The following is a 25,901-nucleotide window of genomic DNA, read 5'->3' on the forward strand; positions in this document are numbered from 1 at the left end:
CTACATTCCCCTTCATGCTTACAGAGACCTCCCCACTCAATTTTCCTCTCAACTACTTCTGAAAGCACAACATGGTAACATCTGGGAAGATCTCTTTGAAAGAACACCTACCAATCAGAAGGTCATCAACCACCCCAACCTGTCCACAGAACTCTGCCCCAACAATGGCGAAGGGTCAGCCACACTGTAAGGCATAGCTGAATATCAGTGGCTAATAATCATAGTTGCCAGGTGTTTTTTACCTGCTCAGGAATTGGTTATTGCAGTAGCCCAGTCACCATCTGAGGTCCCAACCTCTGTTATATTTGATTCCCTTAAGGAGACGTTTTCATCATCAGCCCTGTGCTGCTAAGGAAAAAGGAGGCTCAGAGAGGTTGAAGGATTTGCTCGAGATCACACAGTGAGTCATGTTCTATCTGCTGAGTGCAAACCCTACAGGTTCAACCTCCAAAACGCTACCTTCACAGAATCCAGTCTCATAAGTAGTAAAAACACAAGCTTGCTTCAGCAAGACTGACACATACATTCCTACAAAGCTTAGAAGCTGCTAGAGAAAGACAAGTTTGTCCTCCCCCTCTGGCTGGTGGAATCTGACTATAGTACACTCTCACAAACACCCTGAGGCCAAGCCAGCATCCCAAGAAACATCCGAAGAAAACAAGACTTTACCTTGATAATGTCTACCCCGAGAGCTGCTCTGCCCAGATGTTTTTGCAAACATACTTCCCCAAGCTTCAAATCGTCCTGCCAGACTCTTTTCTGCTCTCACAAAGAGACCTGTGACATCACTTACCCTTCATAGTCCTTTCCCCTCCCAAGACTGCCACCCATCTGTAAAAGCGGGGGACTGCTTTAGATTGTAGAGGGCACAGGTTCCACTGGGCATGTTACTTCTGGCTGATTGGTTTTGCCTGTGTTGAAAAGGCTCCTCAAGCTGCATCCGGGGTCAATTGGGAGTGCTGTGGTTGATGCTGTCTGCCATGGATCCAGTATGAGAGGTAATTACCAAGGGCAAGATTTTTGCTGTCCATGGACAAGACGATCACCATGGAAGTCATTTAGGACTACAGTCCTATGACACAGAATTATCATCCTTATTCCCTATCCAAACCTTTACACTCTATCCTCCCTCACAGGCCCATCAACACTGGAGCTTCTTGGGCAATGTTTTAAATCCTGTAAGATGGAAAAGCAAACATCTATTTCAAGTCCACTGTGCTTTGAAAGACTGACCAACAAGAAATCCTAAATAGCTGCAACTTGTGGAGTGAGGGTAGCTGGGTTTCAGCCCAATTTTATCAGTGAAGTGCTCTATGACCTTGGGCAAGTCCCTGTATTTCTGGGTCTCCACTACTTCTAGAAATTTGGATCAGGAGTCCTATTCTCCTTGCATTCAACTGCATCCAGACACTGTGCTAGGATTCTCAAGACTACCAAGGGAAGTCCATCATCTGTCTCACTGACTCTGAGACATACATATGTTGGGAAGTATTGTCCTGTTTTCCAGAAGAGAAAGCTGAGGCAGGTGGAGGGACTTGGCCCAAATTCTAGAGCAAGTAGCTAATGGAGGAATTATGCCTGGGCCCTGTGATCAGATCCACAGCCTTCCTCATCCCATTATCCTGCCTCGATAGGGAGCAGTGGCCAGGCTCCTCACAGCCACCAGTGGCTTTGGAACTAAGGCTACCTCTGCAGAAGAGGCTCTCTGAGATGATCAGTCCTTTAGCAGTTCTGTCAGGATGCAGCCGCACATAAGCTTAATAAGCTTAGATGTGCACTGTGCATTAACGCGGAGAATTGGCTGGGCATGGTGGCCCATGCCCGTAATCCCAATACTTTGAGAGTATTGGGATTGAGAGGCCGAGGCAGGTGGATCACTTGAGGTCAGGAGTTCTAGACCAGCCTGGCCAACATGGTAAAACCCAGGCATGGTGGCGGGTGCCTGTAATCTCAGCTACTCCAGAGGCTGAGGCAGGAGAATTGCTTGAACCAGGGAGCAGAGGTTGCAGTGAGCTGAGATTGCGCCACTGCACTCCAAGATAGGTGACAGAGTAGGACTCCATCTCAAAAAAAAGAAAAAAAATACTTGGAGAACTAATCACTACCATAAGAGTTAATTATTCACAGACATTCCCCCTTCCCTGCTCTTCAAATACATCTCCTTAAAATGGGATAGTGAATGAAATACCTTGAGTAATCTAACTCATAGAAAGAATGGTGGTTGCTGGCCGGGCACAAAGGCTCACTCCTGTAATACTAACACTTTGGGAGGCCAAGGCAAGTGGATCACCTGAGGTCGGGAGTTTGAGACCAGCTTGACCAACATAGTAAAACCCCGTCTCTACTAAAAACACAAAAAATTAGCTGGGCGTGGTGGCAGGCGCCTGTAATCCCAGCTACTCGGGAGGCACAGGGAGGAGAATCACTTGAACCCAGGAGGCAGACGTTGCAGTGAGCCAAGATCGCACCATTGCGCTCCAGCCTGGGCAAGAGCGAGACTGCATCTCAAAAAAAAAAAGTGGTTTCCAGGGGCTGGGCAATGGTGGAATGAGGAGTTAATGTTTAATAGGCACAGAGTTTCAGTTTTTGAGGATGCAGAGTTCCAGTGATGGATAGTGGTGATGGTTATATAACAGCGGGAATGAACGCTGAAAAATGGCTAAAATGGGTCAGGCATAGTGGCTCACACATGTGATCCCAGCACTTTGGGAGATCACCTGAGGTCAGGAGTTCGAGACCACCCTGGCCAACAAGGTGAAACTCCGTCTCTACTAAAAATACCAAAATTAGCCAGGTATAGTGGCACTCGCCTGTAGTGCCAGCTACTCGGGAGTCTGACGCACAAGAATTGCTTGACCCTGGGAAGTAAAGGTTGCAGTGAGCCAATATGGCGCCACTGCACTCCAGCTCGGCTGACAGAGTGAGACTGTCTCAAAACAAAACAAAAAAAGGTTACGATAGCAATTTTATGTGTATCTTACTACAGTCTAAAAATGGACTAGTGAGCAGCCCACTGAAGAGTACAATGAACCCGAGAAATTATCAAATTGCTTTGATTTTTCTCATTCCAAACCTAAAAGTCACAAATAAAATATTTAAAAGTAAGCATTTTAAAAAACTTTCTGATTTGAGTTAAATGTATTTGTGAGCAACAGCTGATTAATAATCTGCCTATAATCTCTTGACTGAAATTCACCAAATATAAATACAAGAAAAAGAATCCAAATGGAAAATAAGTATCAGAGGTGTACAAAGGCAGTCATGGATGTGTTAGTATCATAGAAACTTGGACAGGAATTGGATAAGAGATAGTATGGAGATAAAAAACAAAAACTAAGACTGCAAAAAAGAAAATAATTTAGAAATATATTGTATGATATTATATAAAACAGAAAAAAACTCATCTTAGTCTCATTGCCCTAACAAACATATTCCATACTAAAACTTTTTAATTGCAATCCTGCAATCATAGAAACTTATGCTTTGGCTTTTTTTTTGTTTGTTTGAGACAAGGTCTCACTCTGTTACCCAGGCTGGACTGCAGTGGCATCATCTTGGCTCACTGCAACCCCCACCTCCCAGGCTCAAGCCATCCTCCTGCCTATCCTTCCAAGTAGCTGGGACCACAGGCATTTGCCACCACACTCAGCTAATTTTTGTATTTTTTTTTTTAATAGAGACAAGTTTTTGCCACAGTCTGGTCTTGAACTCCTGGGCTCAAGTGATCCTCCTGCCTTGGCCTCCCAAAGTGCTAGGAATACAGGAATGAGCCACCACGTACGGCCAGGACTTCAAATCTTGGCTAAGCTGTGTAACTGCGTGAAAATCACTTTACCTTTCTTTTTTTTTCTTTTTTCTTTTTTTTTTGAGACAGAGTCTCACTCTGTTGCTCAGGCTGGAGTGCAGTGGGCAACCTTGGCTCAGTACAACCTCTGTCTCTGGGGTTCAAGCAGTTCTGCTGCCTCAGCCTCCCAAGTAGCTGGGATTACAGGCACCCACCACCACACCCAGCTAATTTTTGTATTTTTAGTAGAGATGGGTGTCACCATGTTGGCCAGGCTGGTTTCAAACTCCTGACCTCGGGTGATCTACCCGCCTCAGCCTCCCAAAGTGCTAGGATTACAGGCGTGAGCCACCGTGCCTAGCCCACTTTACCTTTCTGTTCCATCACCTCTGAAAATAGCAATAACTGCAACTTGCCTCCCTCAGCACCTGGAGAGGCAACAGGGCTCTGTGCACTGTGCAGTGCTACATGAAAAAAGTTAGCAACAAGTAGAGAATGCTGAAGAAACCATTTATTGATGACTTATGATCAGTATAAAAATCAACAGTAGGTATTTAGTTCTGGCCAGAGGCTGTGGCTCACCCCTGTAATCCCAGCACGTGGCCAACATGGTAAAGCTCCGTCTCTACTAAAAATACAAAAATTAGCCAGGCGTGTTAGCGCACTCCTGTAGTCCCAGCTACTCAGGAGGCTGACGTGGGAGGATCACTTGAACCCGGGAGGCAGAGGTTGCAGTGAACTGAGATTATGCCCACTGCACTCCAGCCTGGGTGACAGAGACCCTGTCTCAAAAAAAAAAAAAAAGTTTTAATGTTCATTTGAAAACATAATCACAATGGTCCGGCATGGTGGCTCACACCTGTAATCCCAGGACTTTGGGAGGTGGGTGGATCACTGGAGGTCAGGAGTTACAGACCAGCCTGGCCCATATGGGGAAAGCCCATCTCTACTAAAAATGCAAAAATTAGCTGGATATGGTGGCACACGCCTATAATCCCAGCTACTCAGGAGGCTGAGGCAAGAGAATCACCTGAACGCGGGAGGTGGCGGTTGCAGTGAGCAGAGATTCATGCCACTGCACTCCAGCCTGGCTGACAGAGCTAGCCTGGGTGACAGAGGACTCCGCCTCAAAAAGAAAAAAAGAAAATTACTTGTAGTAACTTCATTATCATACCTCTTTAGGTGAACTGAGATCCTGACCTTGAGACTGCTCCAGATGTAACCCCTACCTCTCCTGTTCCCTCAAGATACCCCCACCTCAGGGTCGTGACATCACCCAGTCTGCCCTGGACTGCCACCGAGTCACTGTTCCTGAGATGCCTTCCCCAGTCTCTCAGCACCTATTTGTTTCCTTTAGAGCTCTCATCACAATCAGATTAGACAGTATTTGTTACCTGCTTGGGTGGGGACTCCAAGCAGGAGGGAAGTCAATCTTGTTCCCTAGTCTCTCCCTGGCTCCAGGCACAGCACTTAGCACTCAAGTAAATGAATGGCTGATTGTTTGAAAAGAGAAGTGGTGGTGGGGTGGGAAGGAGGGAGGAGCCCAATCTTTGGCCCTCACCCCCCACCATTCCCACACACTGCTGCACGTGCCTCTTTTAAAGAAACTGCTGGGACAGCAGCAACGGTAGCAGCCCTACCTTTACTGGGTGATCTCAGATAAGGCCCCCCTTCCCCACCCCACTTTGGTCTGCACTTGCCACAGGCAGGCAGACAACTCCTGACTACTACCTCACCCCTGTGCCTGGCAACAGCCACGTCAGGAAGCGTGGGAAGGCAAGAAAGTTCCAGGAGAGGCTAGAACTATCAAACCCATTCTCAGCACAGTCCATAACAGGTCCTAGTCACAGCCCCCAGCGGGAAGCTGCCCAGATACAGTGATGACCCTGCAGACAAAATTCTAGCTCAAAATACCCATCAGAGTCTGACAGCCCTGGGTAGATCTCTCCAGCCTGATCTTGGGTGTCCTGAACCCTGGACAGAATACCCTTCCTCCTCCCATTCCCTCACACAAGGCATTCGCCTCTCTCCCACCCAGGCCACCTTCTCCCATCAGAGCCCCAGCGCTTGGCAAACAGCCATCAAATGACTGACTCCACTCCGAAGAGCCCACCCAATCCACCTACATTTTTCCAGACATGGGACATGGACAGTTTTGGCTATTTCAAGTCTTCTCTTTCCCCCTGGATATTAGTAACTAATATTACTATTCGTAACTAATAATTAGCAGCAGCTAATCCTTCATAAACGCTTCCTCTGTATCAGGCACTGTGCTTAGTGCTTTGCACACATTTCTCTTGTCATGTTGAGACTACAATCAGGTATTACTAGCATCTCTATTTTGCAGGTGAAGAAACAACCCAGAGAGGTTAAGTACCTTGCCCAAGGTCTCACAGCTTTAGCTGGCCGCCCAGGATCCAAACCCCAGCAGTCTGACTCTGGAGAGATGCTCTTAAGTACCTTTGGGGTGTGGGCTTCCTGATCACCTACTGTGTACTCAGTGGATGCCCTTAGGGACTGGACTTCAGTTCTGTACTTAGGGACCTTGTAACTGTGCAAAGGAGAGGAGAGGTAGATAAAAATCGTAACTGCTGGCCAGGCATGATACCTTACACCTGTAATCCGGGCACTTTGGGAGGGTGAGGCGGGCAGATCACTTAGGCCCAGGAGTTCGAGACCAGACCTGGGTAGCATAGTGGGATATCTGTATTTTTAAAAAATCATATTTAGTCTAGCAACAAAATTGATACCATATTTGCACTGGTAAGTCTGGTAACTTCCTTAGTAAATGCACAGGAAATAGGAACTTGAGACCCCAGCTATCAGGTTAAGAGCTAATATCTGAAATACACAGGCCAACCAAACTGGGTGTTATGATACTCTCTCACCAGCTTCCAGGAACCAAATTCAACTTAATAGCAGAGACAGAAAGAGCTCCCTACTGCTGACAAACAAATGAGGAATCTGCAGGCCAGAGCAGGGAAGGGTCTTGCCAGAGGCCACCCACCAACTCAGTGGCAATAAAGAGGTGAGAAGTCAGCAGTTCCTGCTCCCCTATCCCTTGCTTTCAGGCCATCTGGGTCCCAAGAAGAAACTATAAGAGGTGAGTGCCCACAGTGACCGAAAGTTTAAGAGTTTTCATGGCAGAGACAGGGCGCTGGCTCTTACCTTCAGGGAGAGGGAAATGCTCTGTGAAAGCTGGGTTTGAGAAGCCAGCATTTCTTTACCAAGCTGACAGAGGCCCAGCTCCAGCTCAGCCCTGCCCCGGAAGAACAAGAGTTTAAAAGGCCTACCTGGAGCCCAGCTGGGACCACACCCACATGGGGCTGACTTCACCAGGGAACCCGTCCTACTGGCTGTCTCCCAGACAGCGGCAGGCCAGGCCAGGACGCCACTGCCTGTCTGTAGCCTGGTGCCTCTCCCTGCAGGGCTCCACCCAATCCCTGCCCCAGCCAGGCTTCCAGAGCAAGGGTGGGAGCGGGTATGGAAAAGGCCTGCTCCCCTCCTTATGAGGCCACCTGGGCCTGGGTCCCTCAGGGCCTTCCCTTCGCCTGGGCTGGGTCTGAAGCAGCTGCTTCCTGCTTTGCTGTTTTTCTTTCACTTTGGTTTTTAACCCCAAAGTGAAACTGACAGCTGGAACGATTTGGGAAAGATGTTGAGAGTCAAACGCCTGGCTTCTAATCCCAGCAGAAGTGGGCCAAGACCTGTCAAGTTTGCTGGGAGACTTGGGAGGAGACCCTCAGCTTCTCCAGGCCACAGTTTTCCCATTGATAAAATAGGAGGAAGGAACTAAGCTAGTGATTTTTTTTTTTTTTTTTTGAGACAGGGTCTTGCCTTGTCGCCCGGGTTAGAGTGCAGTGGCACAAACAGCTTACTGCAGCCCTGACCTCCTAGGCTCAAACGATCCTTTCACTTCAGCCCCACAAGTAGTTAAGAGTAGAGGTGTGCACCACCACACCCAGCTAATTTTTGTATTTTTTATAGAGAGGGGGTTTCGCTATGTTGCCCAGGCTGGTCTTGAACTCCTGAGCTCAAGTGATCTGCCCGTCTTGGCTTCCCAAAGTGTTGGGATAACAGGCGTGAGCCACCATGCCTGGCCACTAGGCTAGTGATTTTAAAAGCCATTTTAAACTAGAAAAAAAAAATGATGGAACTTCCCCTTCCTCATCCCTGCTACTAGTGGAGCTGCAAAGATGATCTGCTGGGGGTGGGGTAGTTTTGGACCATTCTGTTGACTTGGGGGAGGAGACAAAACTCCGGTAACTGTGCAGGCATGCTCCTGGTCTCCCTAACCACCTCTCTTGGATCCACCAACTGAGTTCCTTTAGCCTGCACAGGCTCTGGAGGTCCCAGCAACTTGGGCAGAGCAAATTTAGGAAGCCCCTAAGCATGATCTTTTTTTTTTTCTCATCTTGTATGTTCTTCCAACAAAAGCCTAAGTGTGATCTTAACCCTGGCTCAACACAGCAAGAGGAGACACCTACCAACAGCTGCCCTAAAATTTCCAGCCTGAGGGCTGACCCAGCCATCTGCTAGGACTGACAGTGACCCACCCAGGACTGGTCTAGACTTCAGAATCTCTGCTCACCCTGGCATGCCCACTCTGTCTAGCTAAGACTGCTGTGATGTATTTCACAATGTCTTCCCACTGGCTGGTTTACCAAATAGCCCAGGGACATAAGAAAGGCAGGAATGAATCTCACAGCTCTTCAGATAAGGAAAACTGAGGTTCAGTGAAGGGCAGGGGTATTGTGGCCAAGCAAGCACTAAGGTTCAGGAGGTCAGTAAATGTTTGAATGAGCTCACCCGCCCCGCTGTTGCAAGCAGGTATAGCATGAGAGGAGCTCATGGAGGAAATACATTTGAATCTGGGGGTGAAGGTGGGGTGCCTTTTAAAATATATACATTTTCAGAATGGAAAAGGCAATTAAAAAATATCTGACACAAAATAAACAAAAAACAAACAAAAATATCTGACAAAATTTTCAGTGCACAGACTCTTGGAAAGAGCAATTCTGTGTGCAGGAATGGCTCCAACAGTGACACATGCACTCGTGCATAAAGACACATATGAAAGAGTGTTCACTGCAGCACTGTTTACAGCAGCAAGACTGACAACAAGCTAAACATCCTTGAGTAGAGGACAAACAACTGGTGGTCTATCCATCAATGGAAAGCCACATGCTCACAAGAAAAGGTGGCCATGAACCTGTATGTACCCACAGAGAAAAACCTGCAACAGACTTGCATGAAAAACGCAAGGTATAGAAAAGCAGGGAGAAAATATGCCACTGTTTAATAAAAAGGGATGTTACTGACAATAGCTGCACCCGTATGCTGAGTATTTCTATAAGGAAACCTCAAGATTAGTCACAGTGATGAGGTATCTGGGTAGGACAGGGACTAATTTTTCATTGAGCCTTTTTTTTTGGTTTTTTACCAAGTTCGACTTTAACCAACATACATGTATTGCTTTTACAGCAAAAATATAATTTTTACACACACAAAAAAAACCCTCCAGCAAAATGTGTCCAGCGATGCCTCTTCCTAGATCTCAGGCATCAGACTCCTTGGGTTGGGAGGGGAGGCAGGACCCAGGCACCCAGATTTTGAAAAGTCTCCTCAAGGGCTACTGGTCTAGCCTTGGAGAACAGGCAGTCAGCCCCGGAGAATAGACGGAGGCAGCCTGGACACTGTGGGGCTCTGTGGTGTGGAGGAGAGTGTCAGGGAAGACTGAGGGAAAACTTGGATTTGTGGCATAGGAAGGATTTGAAGAAGGCTCTGAATATACAGCTGAGATGAGAGGGTGCCTACCAGGAAGGACTGGGGAAATTAAGTGAGGCTGGTAAGTAGGGGAAGGGGAAGGAATGTCTCTCAGCATGGGATCCTGGCAAGTCCCTTCCCTCCAAGGTTTGGTTCCTACTCATGGGAAAGGAAGGGGATGGGCCAGAGTCCTTTCCAGACCTGCTATCCTAGGACCTGTCTTTATATCATCTCATTTAATATTAAAGGAGGTGGGGAGGGTCCCCAGCTCAGCACATGGCCATAGAGCTCCACACCTGTGCAGAGTGTAATCAAATATTTGGAAGCAGCAGAAAATTCACGCCAGGATCTTGGGTAGTGCAGCCCTTGGGCGACGTCCCCTAGGGAGAAGGAACAGATGGCCTTCTGCTGAGATACCCTTCCTCACCCTGCTAATAATTAAGTCATTACTGAAGACCTCTTTTGTTACTTTTGAAGTTCAGTTTGCAGAGACTTACGCCTTGCCTTGCTTTACTCCATGATGCTCCAGGCTGAGGGCTCACAGGCTTTGACAGTGTAGACCTAAGCCACAGGCCCAAACTACAAGGACCTGAAGTGGAGAGAGCCCAGGACGCTGGTTAGGAGCCTGGTGGTGGATCCTGGCTAGATCTCGATGCTGCTGCTGCTGCAGACTCTGGGAGGTCAGAAACTAAGTCTCTAAGGCAGCTCTGACTGTCAGTGTTTCCCCAGGGCCAGCTCACTGCCAGGCACAGAGCAGCAGTTAATACATATTTATTGAATAAATAAGTAGCTCAGCCACAGTGATCTTGGTCACGCCTCTTTCTACCAGTCAACCTCAGTCTTCTCTTCTGGAAAACAAGGATGACAGGAATAGTAATAGCTCCCAGGGTTGGATAAGGATCTACTGAGATAATGTGGACAAAAGTGCTTTGCAAATCAAAACAGTAGAAACAAATATTAAAGATCCAAAACCAACCTCCTGAAAACAAAAAGAATGAATATACGTGAGAATGAGCAAATTTACGAGAAAGCACCTGGCTGGAGATAGTCACCAAATGAATTACTACAATGGGAAGGGACAGCATAGGTCACTCTATTCTGCTGTTCCAACGTCCAGATAGCAGTTAACGGCCATCTCTGTTCCAAAGAACCACAAAAATCTCTCCTCAAAACCTTTGTCCAGATTTTGGTATGAAGAACATGGTTACAGTTACAATCGTATCCTGCATATGGCTGGGCTCAGAGAGTATCTGCCAAAGCAGACTGGCATACAGATTCTGGGGTGTTTGCTGGAGGCAAGGGAGCAGCGGGGCGAGGGGCACCTGGAGAGTGTGCCTGCCATGTGGTTGCTCTGTGGCATGATCAAGTTTGTGTTCAGAGGAGTGTGACTGCACATTCTCTCTGCACACAGAGAGAATGACTGGCTGGGAGACCTTGGCCAAGCCATCAATTTACTGGTTGTACACTGGAACCAACCATTGCTGCCTCCCATGCTAGCCACTCTCTAAGTACCAGTCCCCTTCCCTTTCCCTCCACCCACAGGGTATTCCTGGCTGCAGCCTGAGAAATGGGTCCTAGGCTCTGTGACTTGGCTCTCCTGTGCGAGGCATCTTGTCTTTGTGGGTGACTGATTACTGTGGCTGGGCCCCTCTCTGGTGGTGACTGGCTGAGAATTCTAACAGACTCAGTGGTGGGCATGCCTACTATTAGACTGGACATATACGCAGTACAACTCTGGAGGCTTCTCACAGTCCAGTGTGTAAAACTGCTGGTGTGAAAGTCCCTAGCTCCTTTGACTCTTCCATCTTGAAGGAATTCTAAACTGGCACCCTGACCTTCAGGATCCTTCGAAAGCAGGATTTGTGGGCTTTTACGATAACTCTGCTTGCTCCTAATGAAAAGGCAAGAAGGCTCAGCTCCCTGGGACCCTAAAAGCAGGAGTTCCCTTTCCAAGAAGCAGAGCTGAGCTGTGGAAAAGCCACGGTTTGGACAGTCGGCCTTGGGTCTGAGCTACATCTTCCTTATTTGCTAAACAGGGATGGTAAGTCCACTTGCCTCTGGCTTGTTATACAGATTTCTTGAGCGCCCTTGTGAGCCCCTGGCACAGAGCCAGGCAAACAGCAGGTGTACAAGAAATGTGCTCAGATTGCTACTTCCTGCCCCAAACTAGCAACACCCAACATTTTCCCTTCTGGCCCATCAGGGCGCTGGCCAGAGGCTCTCCTAAGGGAGCACAGCATCCTGTGATACCCAAACTGGCTCTTCCCACTCCCATGAGCCCCACCCAAGCCTCACCCTCTGTGTCATCTGGATGCCTGCAAAGCCTCCTCCCTGTTGTCATTTTTATTCATTCCAATTTACCCAGCCTGATTCATCTTCTTGAAAAAGTCCTCCCGTTGTGCCACCTCTGTTCTAAAACCTTCCATGGCTCCCTAATGCCTCCGCTTCTTAGCTGATGTTTAACACTGCCTACAACCTCCTGGCTCCTCCCCGATTTTTCAGCCAGAGCCCTGATGCCTCAGCAAAATTAGCAGACTCACTGTTTCCCTAAATGTACACTTACCATCCAGCTGTACCCTCTGCAACCTCCGCCTCCCTGGAATGTCAGCACCACCCTCTGCCTCTGCAAATCCAGCCCCCATCAAAGGGCTCTTGTTTCCTCTGGCTCATGCTCACTTTTTCCTTCTCAGACAATGCTTTTCCTCAGCAGACACTTAATTACAGACTGTCACACAGTCTCTTATAATTGTAGGCTTGTCTTCTTGTCAGACCATAAGTTCCTCAGGGCAGAGAGGCCTTGTCTGTCTATTCTTCCCCATCCTCTCAGAGCCTGGCCCAGGGCTAGGAAGGCAGGCCCCAGAGAAGAGTTTTCCACGCCTAATTCAGCTCCAGGCCAAGCTGAGAGTCTCTGCTCTGACCACTTGGGACCACTTCTCTTGCTCCTGTCCTGTGAGGAAACTGGCCAAACCAGACCCCAAGGCTCCACCTGGGGATCCAGGCTAGCAACCTACAGAGACAGGAATCCCCGGGCAGGGGGCAGAGCTGTGACTCTAATCTTGCTCTGGGACCCTAGGCATCCCTCCCCCTCCCCCTCCCTGGGCCTGCTTCCTTGCTTTGGAACAAGAAACAGCCATGTTTTAGCTCTAGAATATGACTTGTATTTCTCTTTAAGGTAGCCTTTGTTTCCAAGAACGGTGAGGAACACAGCTGATTCCAGCACAGGTTAAGTGAGGAAAGGGAGCTACAGTCAGGTCTGGGAAATCTGGGAACCTGAGAGAGATTCACACCGCACACCTCATCAACCTCATTAAACTCCTGTGAGGACTAGGCTTCACTGCCGCTCAGGTGTTCAATTCCACAGCCTGCACCCTGGCCCAGTCTGACTTGACAGTGGCTGCTGCCAGGACCAAGTAAGGGAAGGGTGACTTGCTTCTGAAAACCACCAATCCCCACACAAAACAAAGCTAATGATAGTGATGACTGCCATTTCTTGAGGGGCCTTGACTACAGGAGCTCTCTTTCCATCCCAATCTGACAGGGAAGAAAGCTGAAGCACGGAAGGCTGATTAATGCAAGGGCACACAGCAGCGACAAGCCAGGCTGTCATACAAAACCCAGGGTCCTCTCAGTTCAGCTTTTCCCAGATTGCAGCCAACAGGCTCTCAGCACCAGCATCCTCTAGAGGGCTAGTTTAAAAACCTAGGGGCGTTTGATTCCTGCCCCCAGACCTGCCAAATGAGAGCGTCTAGGGATGGAGTTTTATAAAGACAAGAAACTCGAATTTTATGTATGAGAAAACTGAGGCACAGAGAGGTGACACGACCTGCCAAGGTCATACCTTAAGCATACTTGGGAGTCCTAGTTGGACTCCAGAGCCAGCAAAGAGAGGCTTCCTGGGGGAGGTGGCATTTGACAGTGTGCAGCTCAGGGGAAGAGAGGGCACTATAGGGAAAGAAGACAGCATTAATAAAGGCTGAAGCAGGAAAGGACAGGCAACAACTTCTCCAAGTGGCTAGGGGAATGAAGAAACACATACAGAACCACAACTGCAGCCTTCCCCCAAGAGCCCGTCTGAGCTTCTGGGAAGAAAGCCTGTCATGTGTGGCGTTTAAAACCTGAAGGTCTCCTGCAGTGGCCCCTCTAGGTGTGGTTGCTACTCAGGATGAGAAAGCTAGGGAAGGTGGTGACTCAGTCCCCAGCCAGCCTCCAGATAGCCTCCTTTTAAATCCAAGATGAGCTCAGAGACTGAGGAAATGTCAAGAAAACCCTCCTCCCAGAACAGATGGGAACAGACCCAGGGAAGGCGGCCTGATGGGTAGGCTATCAGGCAGAAGCCATAAACCTGGAGAAATGCTGTGGGCTGTGAAGAAGTCAAGAGGCCTGGACTCCAACCCTGCCCATGAAGTCACTGCTGTGGCTGTGGGTCCCTGAGCAGGTCCTTGTCTCTCTCTAGGCCCATTCTTCATTCACCTGCGAAACAGGGAGAACTCCACTGGCTTCTGACTTCCTTCTAGGCCTGCTGGAGGGAAACAATGGCCTGGAAGGAGCCTAGCTGATTACACAATACCTCACACAGCCTGGGAAAGATTAGAAGATCACTCCTATTACTATTAGATAGTCACAGGTGCTTTCCTAGTTACCCGAACCTCAACCACAGGGCGTGGTGGGGGAGAGGCTGGGCTTCTGCCTAGTTCCTACAAAGAGAAAAGTCACCCAAATATTTTGGGAAGGGAAAGTTCACATTTATTAAGTGCCTACTGTGTATCAGGTTAAAAAAACAAACAAACACATAATCTCATTTAATCCTTATCATAATCCTGTAGTATAAGCCTTGAGTCCAGATGAGAAAACTGAAGCTCAAAGAAAGTCATTCACCCAAGATGACAAAGGCAGTGAATGATGGAGACTGATTAAAGCCAGGCGTTTGTGGTTCTCAAACCCAGAGTTTCTACTCTCTGGAACAGTTTTTTTTTTTTTTTTTTTTAGGTGGAGTTTTGCTTTTGTCACCCAGGCTAGAGTGCAATGGTGCGATCTCGGCTCACTGCAACCTCCACCTCCTGGGTTCAAGCAATTCTCCTGCCTCAGCCTCCCAAGTAGTTGGGACTACAGGCGCATGCCACCATGCCCTGTTTCACCGTGTTAGTCAGGATGGTCTCGATCTCCTGACCTTGTGATCCACACTTGTCTCGAACTCCTGAGCTCAAATGACCAGCCTGCCTTGGCCTCCCAAAGTGCTGGGATTACAGGAGAGGTCTGCTGCTCATACAATTCTTGAGGGATTCCATGAGGTCAGAATCAGTCTTAGGATAAGGAATGTTATTACCATTTTATGGATTAGAAAGCTGAAGCCCCCAAAAAAGTGACATCCCTAAACATGGATGAGATGTGGGGACTGGGATCCTGAGCCCCTCACTTCCAGGCCAGGGACCAAGCCCTTCTTCTTTCCCACTGCAAGGACTCAAAGAGCCAAGCACAGGGCACACAGTATAAAAGGTCAAAAGATGTTAGAGATTGTCATTATACACCAGGGGCAGGTGATACTAGCATGACAGTGACTTCTTCAGAGGCAATGCCGTGGAACAGGACCCAGTCCTGACTCAACCCTCTGTGGGTCCCTGGCTCTTCTGGGCCTCATCTCTTCATCTGTAAGACAAAGCGCTTGAACAGCTGATCTTATTCCTTGCATCAAAGTTCTGGGACATCTTAAGCTCCTTGACAGCAGACACCACCTCTCTGCAGAGCCTCTCTCAGCTGAGGCCTTTGTTCCCCTACTCTACAGGGGAAGCAGGAAAAGGAGCCAAGGCTCACAATTACAAAGTGACTTTATTCCAAAGTGCCACTGTCCAAGCAGGGCTCACACTTAAACAACAATGGGATGGAACATGGAAAATCCAACTGTCCCCCAGCACAGACATTTCGATGGGCATGCCCACCTATCTTTACAAAGGGACTAACAAAGAGCAACCAGGATTGGGACCTGAACAAGACACAGCCATCTCCCCGCTCTATTGGAAGGGCAGGTGCATTCCTGAATAACCAGGAGGCAGTGGGGAGGAGGTTAAAGAGCCCTGAACTGTAGTGTCCTAGACCTGGATCCCTGTCCCAGCTCTGGCCGGTGCTAGCTGTTCACCCTTGGGCAAGCTACTCTCCTCGATGGGGCTGTTTAAAGACAGGCCGACAGTTCACAAAGCATGTCTACAGATGTTTCATTTGATCATCATGACAACCCTGTGAGGTCAGCACAATTACCCACTTTTTATAGATGGGGAAACTGACACTTAAGAGAGGACAAGGGTCTCACTCAAGGTTACAGACCATCAAGCTGGCAGAACCAGTGTCGCAGAGGTTAGACTGCCAAAGCCAATCCTCAAGGGTGGTCAGATTAGGAACAAGTCCTCTCCCTGCTCATCCTGAATCAAGTCTCAGCAAGATCCAGGCAGCACAGACCCTTGTTCACCTGCCCACTCTAGTGTTCTGCAAAGTTCTGGCCAAGAACCCCACAACCCAGCTGCCTAGAAGGCTGATCCCCTCCCATCCCCCTTGCAAAATTTCATTACTCAAGCTGGCAAGAACGCAGCCCCCACACCCAGCCGGGTCTAAATAAACGTCCAAATGATATCACATCCTGCCGGCTCCAAAATAGCCCAGGCCTGCCCACAAGCGATCACAAAGTGCCAGGCCATGCAGGGCCAAGTGGGCAGGGATGCCCAGCCCGTGGTGCCCTCCACACACTCAAGCAACTAAAGCAGAAGCCTCAGAGCAGGAAGGCCCCCCCCACTCCCTCCTCCGCCAGACAGCCTGGCCCCTCCCTCCCTTCCCCCGCTTTGTGGGAGGCCCCAGAGCCCCCTTGCCCCAGCGCCAGCCCTTGCCCCAGCGCCAACCCCATGGAGCCTCGGCCGCGGCCAGCCTGCGGGCCAACTCCGGCCCGACCCGGACACCCCACCACTCACATTGCTTCAAGAGCTCCAGACACAAAGCCATGAGGGCCGGATGGGGGTCAGAGACCCAGAGACCCGGCAAAGATAGAAAAAGGGAGAGGGAGACAGGGAGCAGAGAGAAGGGGAGACAGGGGGCTGGGGCAGAAAAAGCAAGGGAGGGGGGGCAAGAGCCCCAGGCAAAGAAGCAGACTCAAAGGGGGGCCCTTCAGCGCAAGAGACACAGAGTGGCGAGACCACCGAGACAGATGTGGGGCACAGAGGGGCAGGGAGAGCAAAGCAGGGGACCCCGATCCCGAGATGTGGGGGTGCTCGGAGACCTGGGAGAGAACAAGGAGAGACAGCGACAGGGGACAAACCAGGGGAAAGCAGAAAGGGGCTCCTGAAGTCAAGGAGCTGAGGACATATTGGGGGGTCCCAAGGAGAATGACCTCAAAGGACCTAGGAGCTCCCAGCTCCTAGGAGAACACCCTGAAGAGGGAAAGCCCAGGGGTAATGGGGGCTCAGAGGAGGCGAGACCCCTGGGATTTGGGGTGCAGGAGAACTCCCAAAGGATGTGCGGGAAGCTCAAGGGGAGCCCTTGGGGAGAGTGGAAGGTGTTCTCAAGGGGAGGCCCCAAAAGATCTGGAGGCGCTTTGAGGGAGAGTCCCGAAGAATAGGGTTGCCTAGAAAGGGCGGCTCTAAGGGCTGAGGAGCGCTCTGAGAAGGGGACGCGAGATGGGGAGCGAGGGAGGGGCTGCGGGGGAGCGCGAGGGCAGAGACAAAGAGACAGCGAGCCGGGGAGAGACAAAGCGGGCGGAGCGGGGACAAGGGCCGGAGGACTGGTGGCTGGACAGAAGGACGGAAGCGCGGGCGGGCGGGCGGACCGACGGACGGACAGACGGGGAGGAGGGCGGGGGCAGGGCCGGGCCGGGCAGGGCGGAGGCGGCGCCCGTGTCCTCGCGGGGCCGCGGCTGCTCCGGGCGGCGCTGGGCGGGCCCCGGGCTGAGGAGGCGGCGGCGACGACGTGGACCGGACAGACGGACGGAGTGACGGACGGACTGGCGGCAGCGGCGACCAGCAGCGGGCACTCACCCTCCTCCCTCACGCAGCCCAGCCCGAGGCTCCGGTTTTGTACGCCCGAGGAGCGGGGCCTCCGGGTTAAAGCCCCGTGCCTGCCCCGCCCCGCCACGCCCCTCGCGTCAGACGCGCGCGCGTCGCCGGGGACTCCCGGGCCGGGCGGGGGCGCGCGCAGCCCGCTTGGCACGTGGCCCGGCGCGCGCAACCGAGCTGGTGCGCAGGCGCGCAGGCCGCTGCGTCCGGTCCCCGCCCAGGCCGGCCGGCCAGCCCTGGAAAGGAGCGCGCGCCCACGGCGGCACGCGCATGCTCGAGCACTGGGCGTCCGCCCCTCGAACGCCGCGCCAAACCGGTTCCAGCTGGAACGCGACGCTTGCTCTTTGCGGGAGGTGGACCAAGGCGGGAGTTCCTACCAGTTCACCCGAGCGATACCTCGCTGTAAGAGGGAAACTGAGGCTCCGAGGAGGCCGCCCAAGTTGGCCCTCTCACCCCTGCATAATCATAATCACCTCTGGTCCTGGCTGCTCTGCGTCCTGGATGTTTCTAGTTGTCCTCGCCACTGCATACTCCCTTTGCTTTGCTCACCCGGAGCCCTAGAGTTTGGGTTCCAATCCTGGCTCAGCCTCTGGAGTCCTGTGTGACGTCGAACAACATGCGCTTTCAACCTCCTTGCGCCTTCCTTTCCTCCCTCGTAAAATAAAACAAGCACACCTATTATCTCTTGGAGGCCAAGTGACCAGCCCCAGCCGGGTTGGCAGTAGGTGCTGCTTTCACGCCTCCTCACCCTCCCGGTTCCTGGCTTCTACCTTCCGAGTCCCCTCTCCTCACTGAGTCCAGGTCCTGTCGCTGCCTTGCGAGCCTCATCTCTCCAGGCTGCACTTATGGTCGGTCTGCCAGACGCAAACCCAACTCTTGTTCACGACTTGCCTTGCTGGGTGACCTAGGCAAGTCCCTTCCTTTCTCGAATCTCTTTTCCAAAAAAATGGAGAAAAGAATCTTCGACATATCAACCTATTTTGAGGCTTGGCAAAGATGATATTTCCAATACCACTGTCATGGTTTTTGCAATAAGGCGTAAAAATAATAAACGGAACTGAGGGTTATCCAGCCATTTTGAATCCAGGCACTGTGCTAAGCAATTTGAAGGTTATAATTTACTTCATCCTATCTCAGTCACTTATGCTACGCCTGTACTAACACTTAATGTTTAAGTCGGTTATTTTTATTTTTTGTAGAGTCAAGGTCTCCCACTCTGTTGCTCAGACTGATCTTGAACTCCTGGGCTCAAGCGATCCTCCCACTTCGGCCTCCCAAAGTGTAGGGATTACAGGTGTAAGCCAAGGTTGATTTACTTAGGAGAAAAACAAGGTACACTTGTTATGGGCCCTGATGACCCAAGGCAGCACAGGATGAAATCTCTTATCCCACCCCCACCCTCCTTAATTCAATAACACACTCCCCATGTGACCTTAGACAAGTCCCTTTCCCTCTCTGGGACTCACCAGCCCTATATGTTCCCTGGAGAGAAACGGGACCAAGGCAAGATTTTTCAAACTGTGGACCGTGATTGACACCCTGAATAGAGATCACTGAGGGCACCAACTGAAAAGCACATTCTGGGCAGACACCTGGAATCCCAACACGTCAAATGCTCCAGCCTGGGCCACAGAGCAAGACTATGTTCAAAAAAAGAAAAGCAGATTCTGGTCGGGCATGGTGGCTCACATCTGTAATCCCAACACTTCTAGAGGCAGGGTGGGACAATTGCTTGAACCCAGGAGTTTGAAACCAGCCTGGGTAACATATGGAGACCTTGTCTATACAAAAATTTAAAAATTAGCTTGGTGTGGTGGCATGTGCCTGTGGTCCCTTAGCTACTCAGAAAGCTCAGGTGGGAGGGTTATTTGGGCCCAGGGGGTCAAGGCTAAAACGAGCTGTGATTGTGCCACGGCACTCCAACCTGGGCAACAGAGTGAGACACTGTTTCAAAAATAACAAAAAGAAAAGCAGATTCCTGGGGAAGAACTCAGGTGGGCTCAAACAGTTGTTTGTATTTTACCAAATTTGAGACCCTCAGGCTAGGAGATTTTAGCAGTCCCTTCTGATGGTGATGATTTAGGGTCCCAGAAGATATTTATGGAACATCTACTGTACTCTTGTACCGGGCCCTTCCCCTAAGAGCTCCGCAGTCTGGCTGGAATCCCTATAAGGCAGAGTTGGCTGGACCACAGCCTGAGATGGGGCACAGACAGGACTCAGATGCTCCTCCTCCCCAATGTCCAGCCTGGACCCCAAGGCTTCCCCTCCTGGGGGTGAAGATGCTCCTCTCCCAACTTCCCAGATAGTCACTATCCTGTCTCAGATGCCAGAACTGGCAGTTAGGGGAGGGCTGTCCCCACGTTAGCTGGCTGTGTAACCATTCCTTCTCATCACCCCTTAGCTTTTCTCCTTCACTCTCACCCACATCCAATCCACCAAGGAATCCTGTTGACTCCACTTTCAGAGCCCTCCAGGATCCAGTGAGTTGTCACCACCTCCCTCACTGTCACCCTGCCTAAGCCACCATCATCACCCTGGGATTACTGTATCACCCACTTTTTGCCCCTCAAATGTGGCTCCATGCTGCCCCCTGAGGTTTTTTTTTTTGAGTCTTTCTCTGTGGCCCAGGCTGGAGTGCAATGGTGCAGGCTTGGCTCATTGCAACCTTCACCTCCCAGGCTCAAGTGATTCTCATGCCTCAGCCTCCCAAGTAGCTGGGATTACAGATGCATGCCACCACGCCTGGTTAATTTTTGTGTTATTAGTAGAGATGGGGTATGGCCGGGCGCAGTGGCTCATGCCTGCAAACCCAGCATTTTAGGAGGCTGAGGCAGGTGGATCACCTGAGGTCAGGAGTTCAAGACTTGTCTGACCAACATGGTGAAACCCTGTCTCTCCACTGCACTCCAGCCTGGGCATATAAAGCAAGACTCTGTCTCAAAAAAAAAAAAAAAAAAAAAAAGGGACGGGGCTTCACTATATTGGCCAGGCTGGTTTCAAACTCCTGACCTCAGGTGATCTGACTGCCTCGGCCTCCCAAAGCACAGAGATTACAGGCGTGAGCCACCATGCTCAGTGTGAGTATTTCTTTTAACATGTACACCAGATCATATTGCTCTTGTGCTCCAATGCCCCAGTGGTTCCCCACCTCACTCAGAGCCAAAAGACAAAGTTGTTTCCATAGTTGGTGGCCAGGCCCAACCCTTCCCTCCCTGTCCTCGAACCTCACCTCTCACCACAGCGCTATCCTCAGTGCTCTGCCCCTTGACCCGCCCACCAGGTACCTCCTGCCTCGGGCCTTTGCTACACTTACCCCCTGCCTGGAGCACTTTCCCAGCACTGCTCATTCCCACACTTCCTTCAAGTCTTCACTCAGGCCAGGCACGGTGGCACTCGCCTGTAATCCCAGCACTTTGGGAGGCGGGGTGGATTGCTTGAGGTCAGGAGTTTGAGACTAGTCTGGCCAACATGATGAAACCCCGTCTCTACTAAAAATACAAAAATTAGCTGGGTGTGGTAGTGCGCGCCTGTAGTCCCAGCTACTCAGGAGGCTGAGCCAGGGGGAATTGCTTGAACCTGGGAGACAGAGGTTGCACTGAGCCAAGATCACACCACTGCACTCCAGCTTGGGTGACAGAGCGAGGAGCAAGGGTGGTTCCCAGGCCTGGAGCCCATCCCAGCTCAGCCTAGAGCCACAAGCACTCTCAGGGAGTGAGCGCAAGTATGTGTGCACTCCAACATGGGAGACAGAACAAGACTCCATCTCAAAAAAAAAAAAAAAGTCTTCACTCAAAATCTCCCTCTCAATGAGCTGTACCCTAGCCACCCTGTTTATACCTCAGCACCCCTCCCTGCACTCTGCCACCACTCCCAGGACCCCTTAATGCTGTGCCACCTACCAACAAACCACACACTTACTTATGTTTATTGTTTTGTCTGCCCCTCCCCATCCCAATAGAATAGAATCTCCATGAAGGCAAGGATTTCCATTTTGCTCACTCAAGTGTCCCTGGTACCTACAGCACAGCCTGGCCCAGAGCAGTTGTGCAATAAACATCTATCAATGAAAGATGTCTGATTGGAAGGCTCAGGTGCTTAACCACCATGCAGTAGGGTCTCCAAGGTTCTAATTAAGCACCTTCTTCTTTTTTTTTTTGAGATGAAGTTTCACTTTTGTTGCCCAGGCTGGAGTGCAATGGCAGGATCTCTGCTCACTGCAATCTCTACCTCCCAGGTTCAAGCGATTCTCCTGCCTCAGCCTCCCAAGCAGCTGGGATTACAGGTGCCCACCACCATGCCTGGCTAATTTTTTGCATTTTTAGTAGAGATGGGGTTTCACCATGTTGGCCAAGCTGGTCTCAAACTCCTGATCTAAGGCAATCCACCCACCTCAGGATTACAGGCATGAGCCACCTCGCCCGGCCTACTTAAGGGTGACTCTTCCTTTGGGGTGACTTCCCTACCCCCTGAGGGTATAAGGAATGCCCCTGTCTTGTCTCAAGAGTCTCAATCCTGGGATTGGAGGCCTGCCCACCAGTCCTTCAGTCCTGGTCACTATTTCCCCCAGAAGGCTGAGTGGATCTGTCTAAAAACAGGACATGGAAGAGTGAGGATCCATATACTCAGCACACAGTAGGTGCTCGATTAATCAGGGATGTCCTAGTCCAAGGCTTGCTGGACCCCAGACATGAAGCCTACCTTATTACCAGTGTCCTCTGTGGAGAGGTGCCTGTTCCAGCAGTAGGGAACTTTTAGTCCTCATCACTCATTTTTGGGAAGACCTCCTGGGTCCTCCCATTAATCCCTGACCCTATGGCCTCCATCCTGACCTCACTGTCACTTACCTAGACCACTGCACCAACCTGTGAGTGGCCTCTCAGCCTCTAATCCATCCTGCTCATGTTGCTGGAGGACTTCCCCTGCAACTCCTGTAACATACTTTCATCACCCCGCTTGTACCTCTTTACCAGGACTGGATGGCTCCCACGCACAGGAGACTATGGAGAACTCAGGGCTTTGAAGTCAAGCAGACCCAGGTGGGAAACAGCTCCCTGACCTACTAGCTGGGTGACCTTGACCTTGATAAAAATCTTCTCTAGGCTGACATTTCTTTGTGAAATATCTGTAAACGTGTGTGTCTGTGTGTGCCCACGTGCATGTTGAGATAAGTGGGTTAGATCAGGAATTGGAGACATACATACTATTCTGACTACAGCAGGCATCTCTAATCGATGGTGGCACATTTCTCTGCTTGACCAAATCTCAGAACTGAGCTCCAGGGATCAGAGATGACACATGGTTGAAGTCCATTTACAATCTCTGGATATGATGGTCTTTCAGGTTCCTCTTAACCCTGACACCGTGAGGACTGGATGGACTGGGCTGACAAGAGCCTGCGGTGGAGTAACCACAGAGAGGGGATGGGTCGGCCCAGGGTAGGCTTGGGGGACAGGGTTGACTGGAGGGTTGACTGTGTACTGCAGTTTTATCAGCCTCCGTTCCTGTATATGGGGTTGGGGAGTCGTTAGGGGTAGGAGGGCAGTCAATCAGAGAAGAAATGGAAGAAGGGACAAAGAGGGGCAGGCACAGGAGCTGGTGACTGGATTGTCACAGATGGCAGGTACCCGTGGGTCCCCAAACCAAAGCCTCACAACACAGATGGAGACTGTGAGGCCGAGAGAACGGCAGGTACCCACTCAGAGTGACACAGAACTCAGGGTTCCTGAGCAAGGAGCAAGGGTGGTTCCCGGGCCTGGAGTCCATCCCAGCTCAGCCTAGAGCCACAAGTACTGTCAGGGAGTGAGCCCAAGTATGTGTGCCTGTGTGCCTGCACACACCCAGGTTCAGAGAATGCAGCTGGCAGAAGTGGGGGTGTACCCTGCAGCCCACCACCATGCCTGCCCAGGCCCTGGCTGTCATCACAGCCTCCTTGTGATTCAGAGGGAGGAAGAGAGACATAGAAAGGGAGGATGGGGAGGAGGGCCAGAAACTGAGAGGGAAGGAACGCAGAGAGGGTGGGAGGGAGAAGCAGAGAACTGAGGGAGACAGACAGAAGGCAAAGATGGCGGGGGGAGAAAGAGCGAGAGGGAGGGGAAGCTGGAAGAAAGACAGGGAGATGCGCAGAGTAAAAGGAGGGAGGGAGGAGGAGGGAGGCTGTTCTTTCTTCTTTTTCTCAGAGGCATAAAGAAAGGAGAGGCAGGAGGGGGCAGACTGCGGAATGATGGCACCCCCAAACTGCCTCCCAGATAGGTCCTTTGGCTGGGGAGGAGCACCCATCCACAGCGGCTGTTTCTCCCGCCATCCCAGCTGGAGCTGACCCCGCCTGCCAGTCACCTGCCAGAGCTATTTCTGGAATGTAGAATCTGGGTCAGACAGGGGGAGGGAGAACAGGGACAACAGTAGTGGCACTGGCAGTGAGGAATTGGCCAGACCCACGTGGGTGGGCATGCGGGCAGGCAGGCAGCTCCTCACCCTGCCCACGCTCTGCTTGAGAGGGGCTCTCACTGCCTCCCTAACTGCCGCTCCCCCACATCTACCCACCAGCCTGCACAGGGCCAGAGTGCACAGATGCTCCTGTGAAAGGAACGGAGCTTTCGCGCCCCTCAGCAACTTGGGGGCTCAGAACAACCCTAGGGGTGGGGACAGGACCTGATTGCTTACCCCATGGAGGCAGATGCTGAAAAATAAGAGTGTGGCCTTCTGAGCAGGGGTGACCCTGCAGGGAGATAGTGGCTGGATGTGCAGAGGTGAGGATGTGCCTGTGTGTGCTGGTGTTTGTCTGTGGAGGGAGTGATTAGGGGCAGATTTGCCATATAAGGTTGTACACATGGGGAGCCATTCACCTCATAGACATAATTCAATTATATAATTATTATGATAAATTTCTGGCAGATGGAGGTAAAGGGCCTTATTCTAATAAAAAGTGTACATCATGACAATTTTCAACAGTTGGCAGTTAAGTGTCTTAAGGAGTGCCCTTTTTTTTTCAGGTGGAGTCTCTCTTTGTCACCCAGGCTGGAGTATAGTCATGCGATCCTAGCTTACCACAGCCTCCACCTCCCAGGTTCAAGTGATTCTTCTGCCTCAGCCTCCTGAGCAGCTGGAATTATAGGTGTGGGCCACCATGCCTGGCTAATTTTTTTTTTTTTTTGAGATGGAATTTCCCTCTTGTAGCCCAGGCTAAAGTACAATGGCGTGATCTCAGCTCACTGCGACCTCCGCCTCCTGAGTTCAAGTGATTCTCCTGCCTCAGCCTCCCGAGTAGCTGGAATTACAGGTGCCCAGCACCACGCCCAGCTAATTTTTGTATTTTTAGTGGAGACAGGATTTTGCCATGTTGGCCAGGCTGGTCTCGAACTCCTGACCTCAAGTGATCCATCCGTCTTCGCCTCCCAAACTGCTGGGATTACAGACATGAGCCACGGTGCCCAGCCTCTTTTTTTTTTTTTTTTTTTAAGACAGGGTCTCAATCTGTTACCCAGGCTGGAGTACAGTGGCATGATTATAACTCACTGCAGCCTGACCTCCCAGGTTCAAGCAAATCCCACCTCAGCCTCCTGAGTAGCTGCAACTACCATGCCCAGCTAATTTTTTATTTTGTGATACAGGTTCTCACTGTTGCCCAGACTGGTCTTGAACTCCTGGGCTCAAGTGATCCTCCCACCTTGGTCTCCCAAAGCACTGGGATTATAGTATGAGCCACTGTACCAGCCTCTTTTTCTTTTTAGACAGGGTATTGATCTCTCATCCAGGCTGAAAGTACAGTGGCTAATGAAAAAATTATTTTTTGTAGAGATAAGGTCTCACTATTTTGCTGAGGTTGGTCTTGAACTTCTGGCCTCAAGAGATCCTCCTACCTCAGCCTCTGAAAGTGCTGGGATTATAGCACTGTGCTCAGCAGTGTACTTGGCCTGAGCTTGCTCCTTTTGGCTGCATTTGTTAAAGACTTACAAGAAAAAGGGGACAGGTATGGTGGCTCATGCCTGTAACCCCAGCACTTTGGGAGGCCAGGAAGGGCATATCACTTGAGGTCAGGAGTTTGAGACCAGCCTGGCCAACGTGGTGAAACCCCATCTCTACTAAAAATACAAAAATTAGCCAGGCATGGTGGCACGTGCCTATAATCCCAGCTACTTGGGAGGCTGAGGCAGAAGAATGGCTTGAACCTGGGAAGTAGAGTTTGCAGTGAGCAGAGATTGTGCCATTGCACTCCAGCCTGAGCAGCAGAGTGAGACTCTGTCTCAAAAAAAAAAAAAAAAAGACTTAAAAAGACTTACAAGAAAAAAACTAAGTGCAGTGGTTCATGCCTGTAATCCCAGCACTTT

At 50.7% G+C, this 25,901-nt stretch overlaps 1 protein-coding gene across 15 annotated transcripts in view; it reads right to left on the reverse strand.

Annotated features, from left to right (window-relative positions):
* The window catches only part of DLGAP4 (DLG associated protein 4), a 225,538-nt gene that overhangs the window by 54,145 nt on the left and 145,492 nt on the right, over positions 1 to 25,901 (reverse strand). For 2 of the 15 annotated variants that reach the window (XM_032295048.1, XM_032295044.1), the window contains exon 1: positions 243 to 1,720. The exons of 7 other annotated variants lie outside the window; for them this stretch is intronic. Coding sequence is in view for 1 of the 8 variants with exons in the window: in XM_032295041.1 (XP_032150932.1) it covers positions 16,498 to 16,528 (31 nt within the window). In the remaining 7 variants the exon portion in view is untranslated. Of the gene's footprint in view, positions 1 to 242; positions 1,721 to 6,952; positions 7,057 to 16,497; positions 17,384 to 17,556; positions 17,629 to 25,901 lie in introns of those variants that run through there. 6 more of the 15 variants (XM_032295049.1, XM_032295041.1, XM_032295042.1 and 3 more) reach the window with 6 other exon arrangements.

Source organism: Sapajus apella, unplaced genomic scaffold (assembly GCF_009761245.1).
Source record: "Sapajus apella isolate SASKATOON/1434 unplaced genomic scaffold, GSC_monkey_1.0 scaffold33, whole genome shotgun sequence".
NCBI lineage: Eukaryota > Metazoa > Chordata > Mammalia > Primates > Cebidae > Sapajus > Sapajus apella.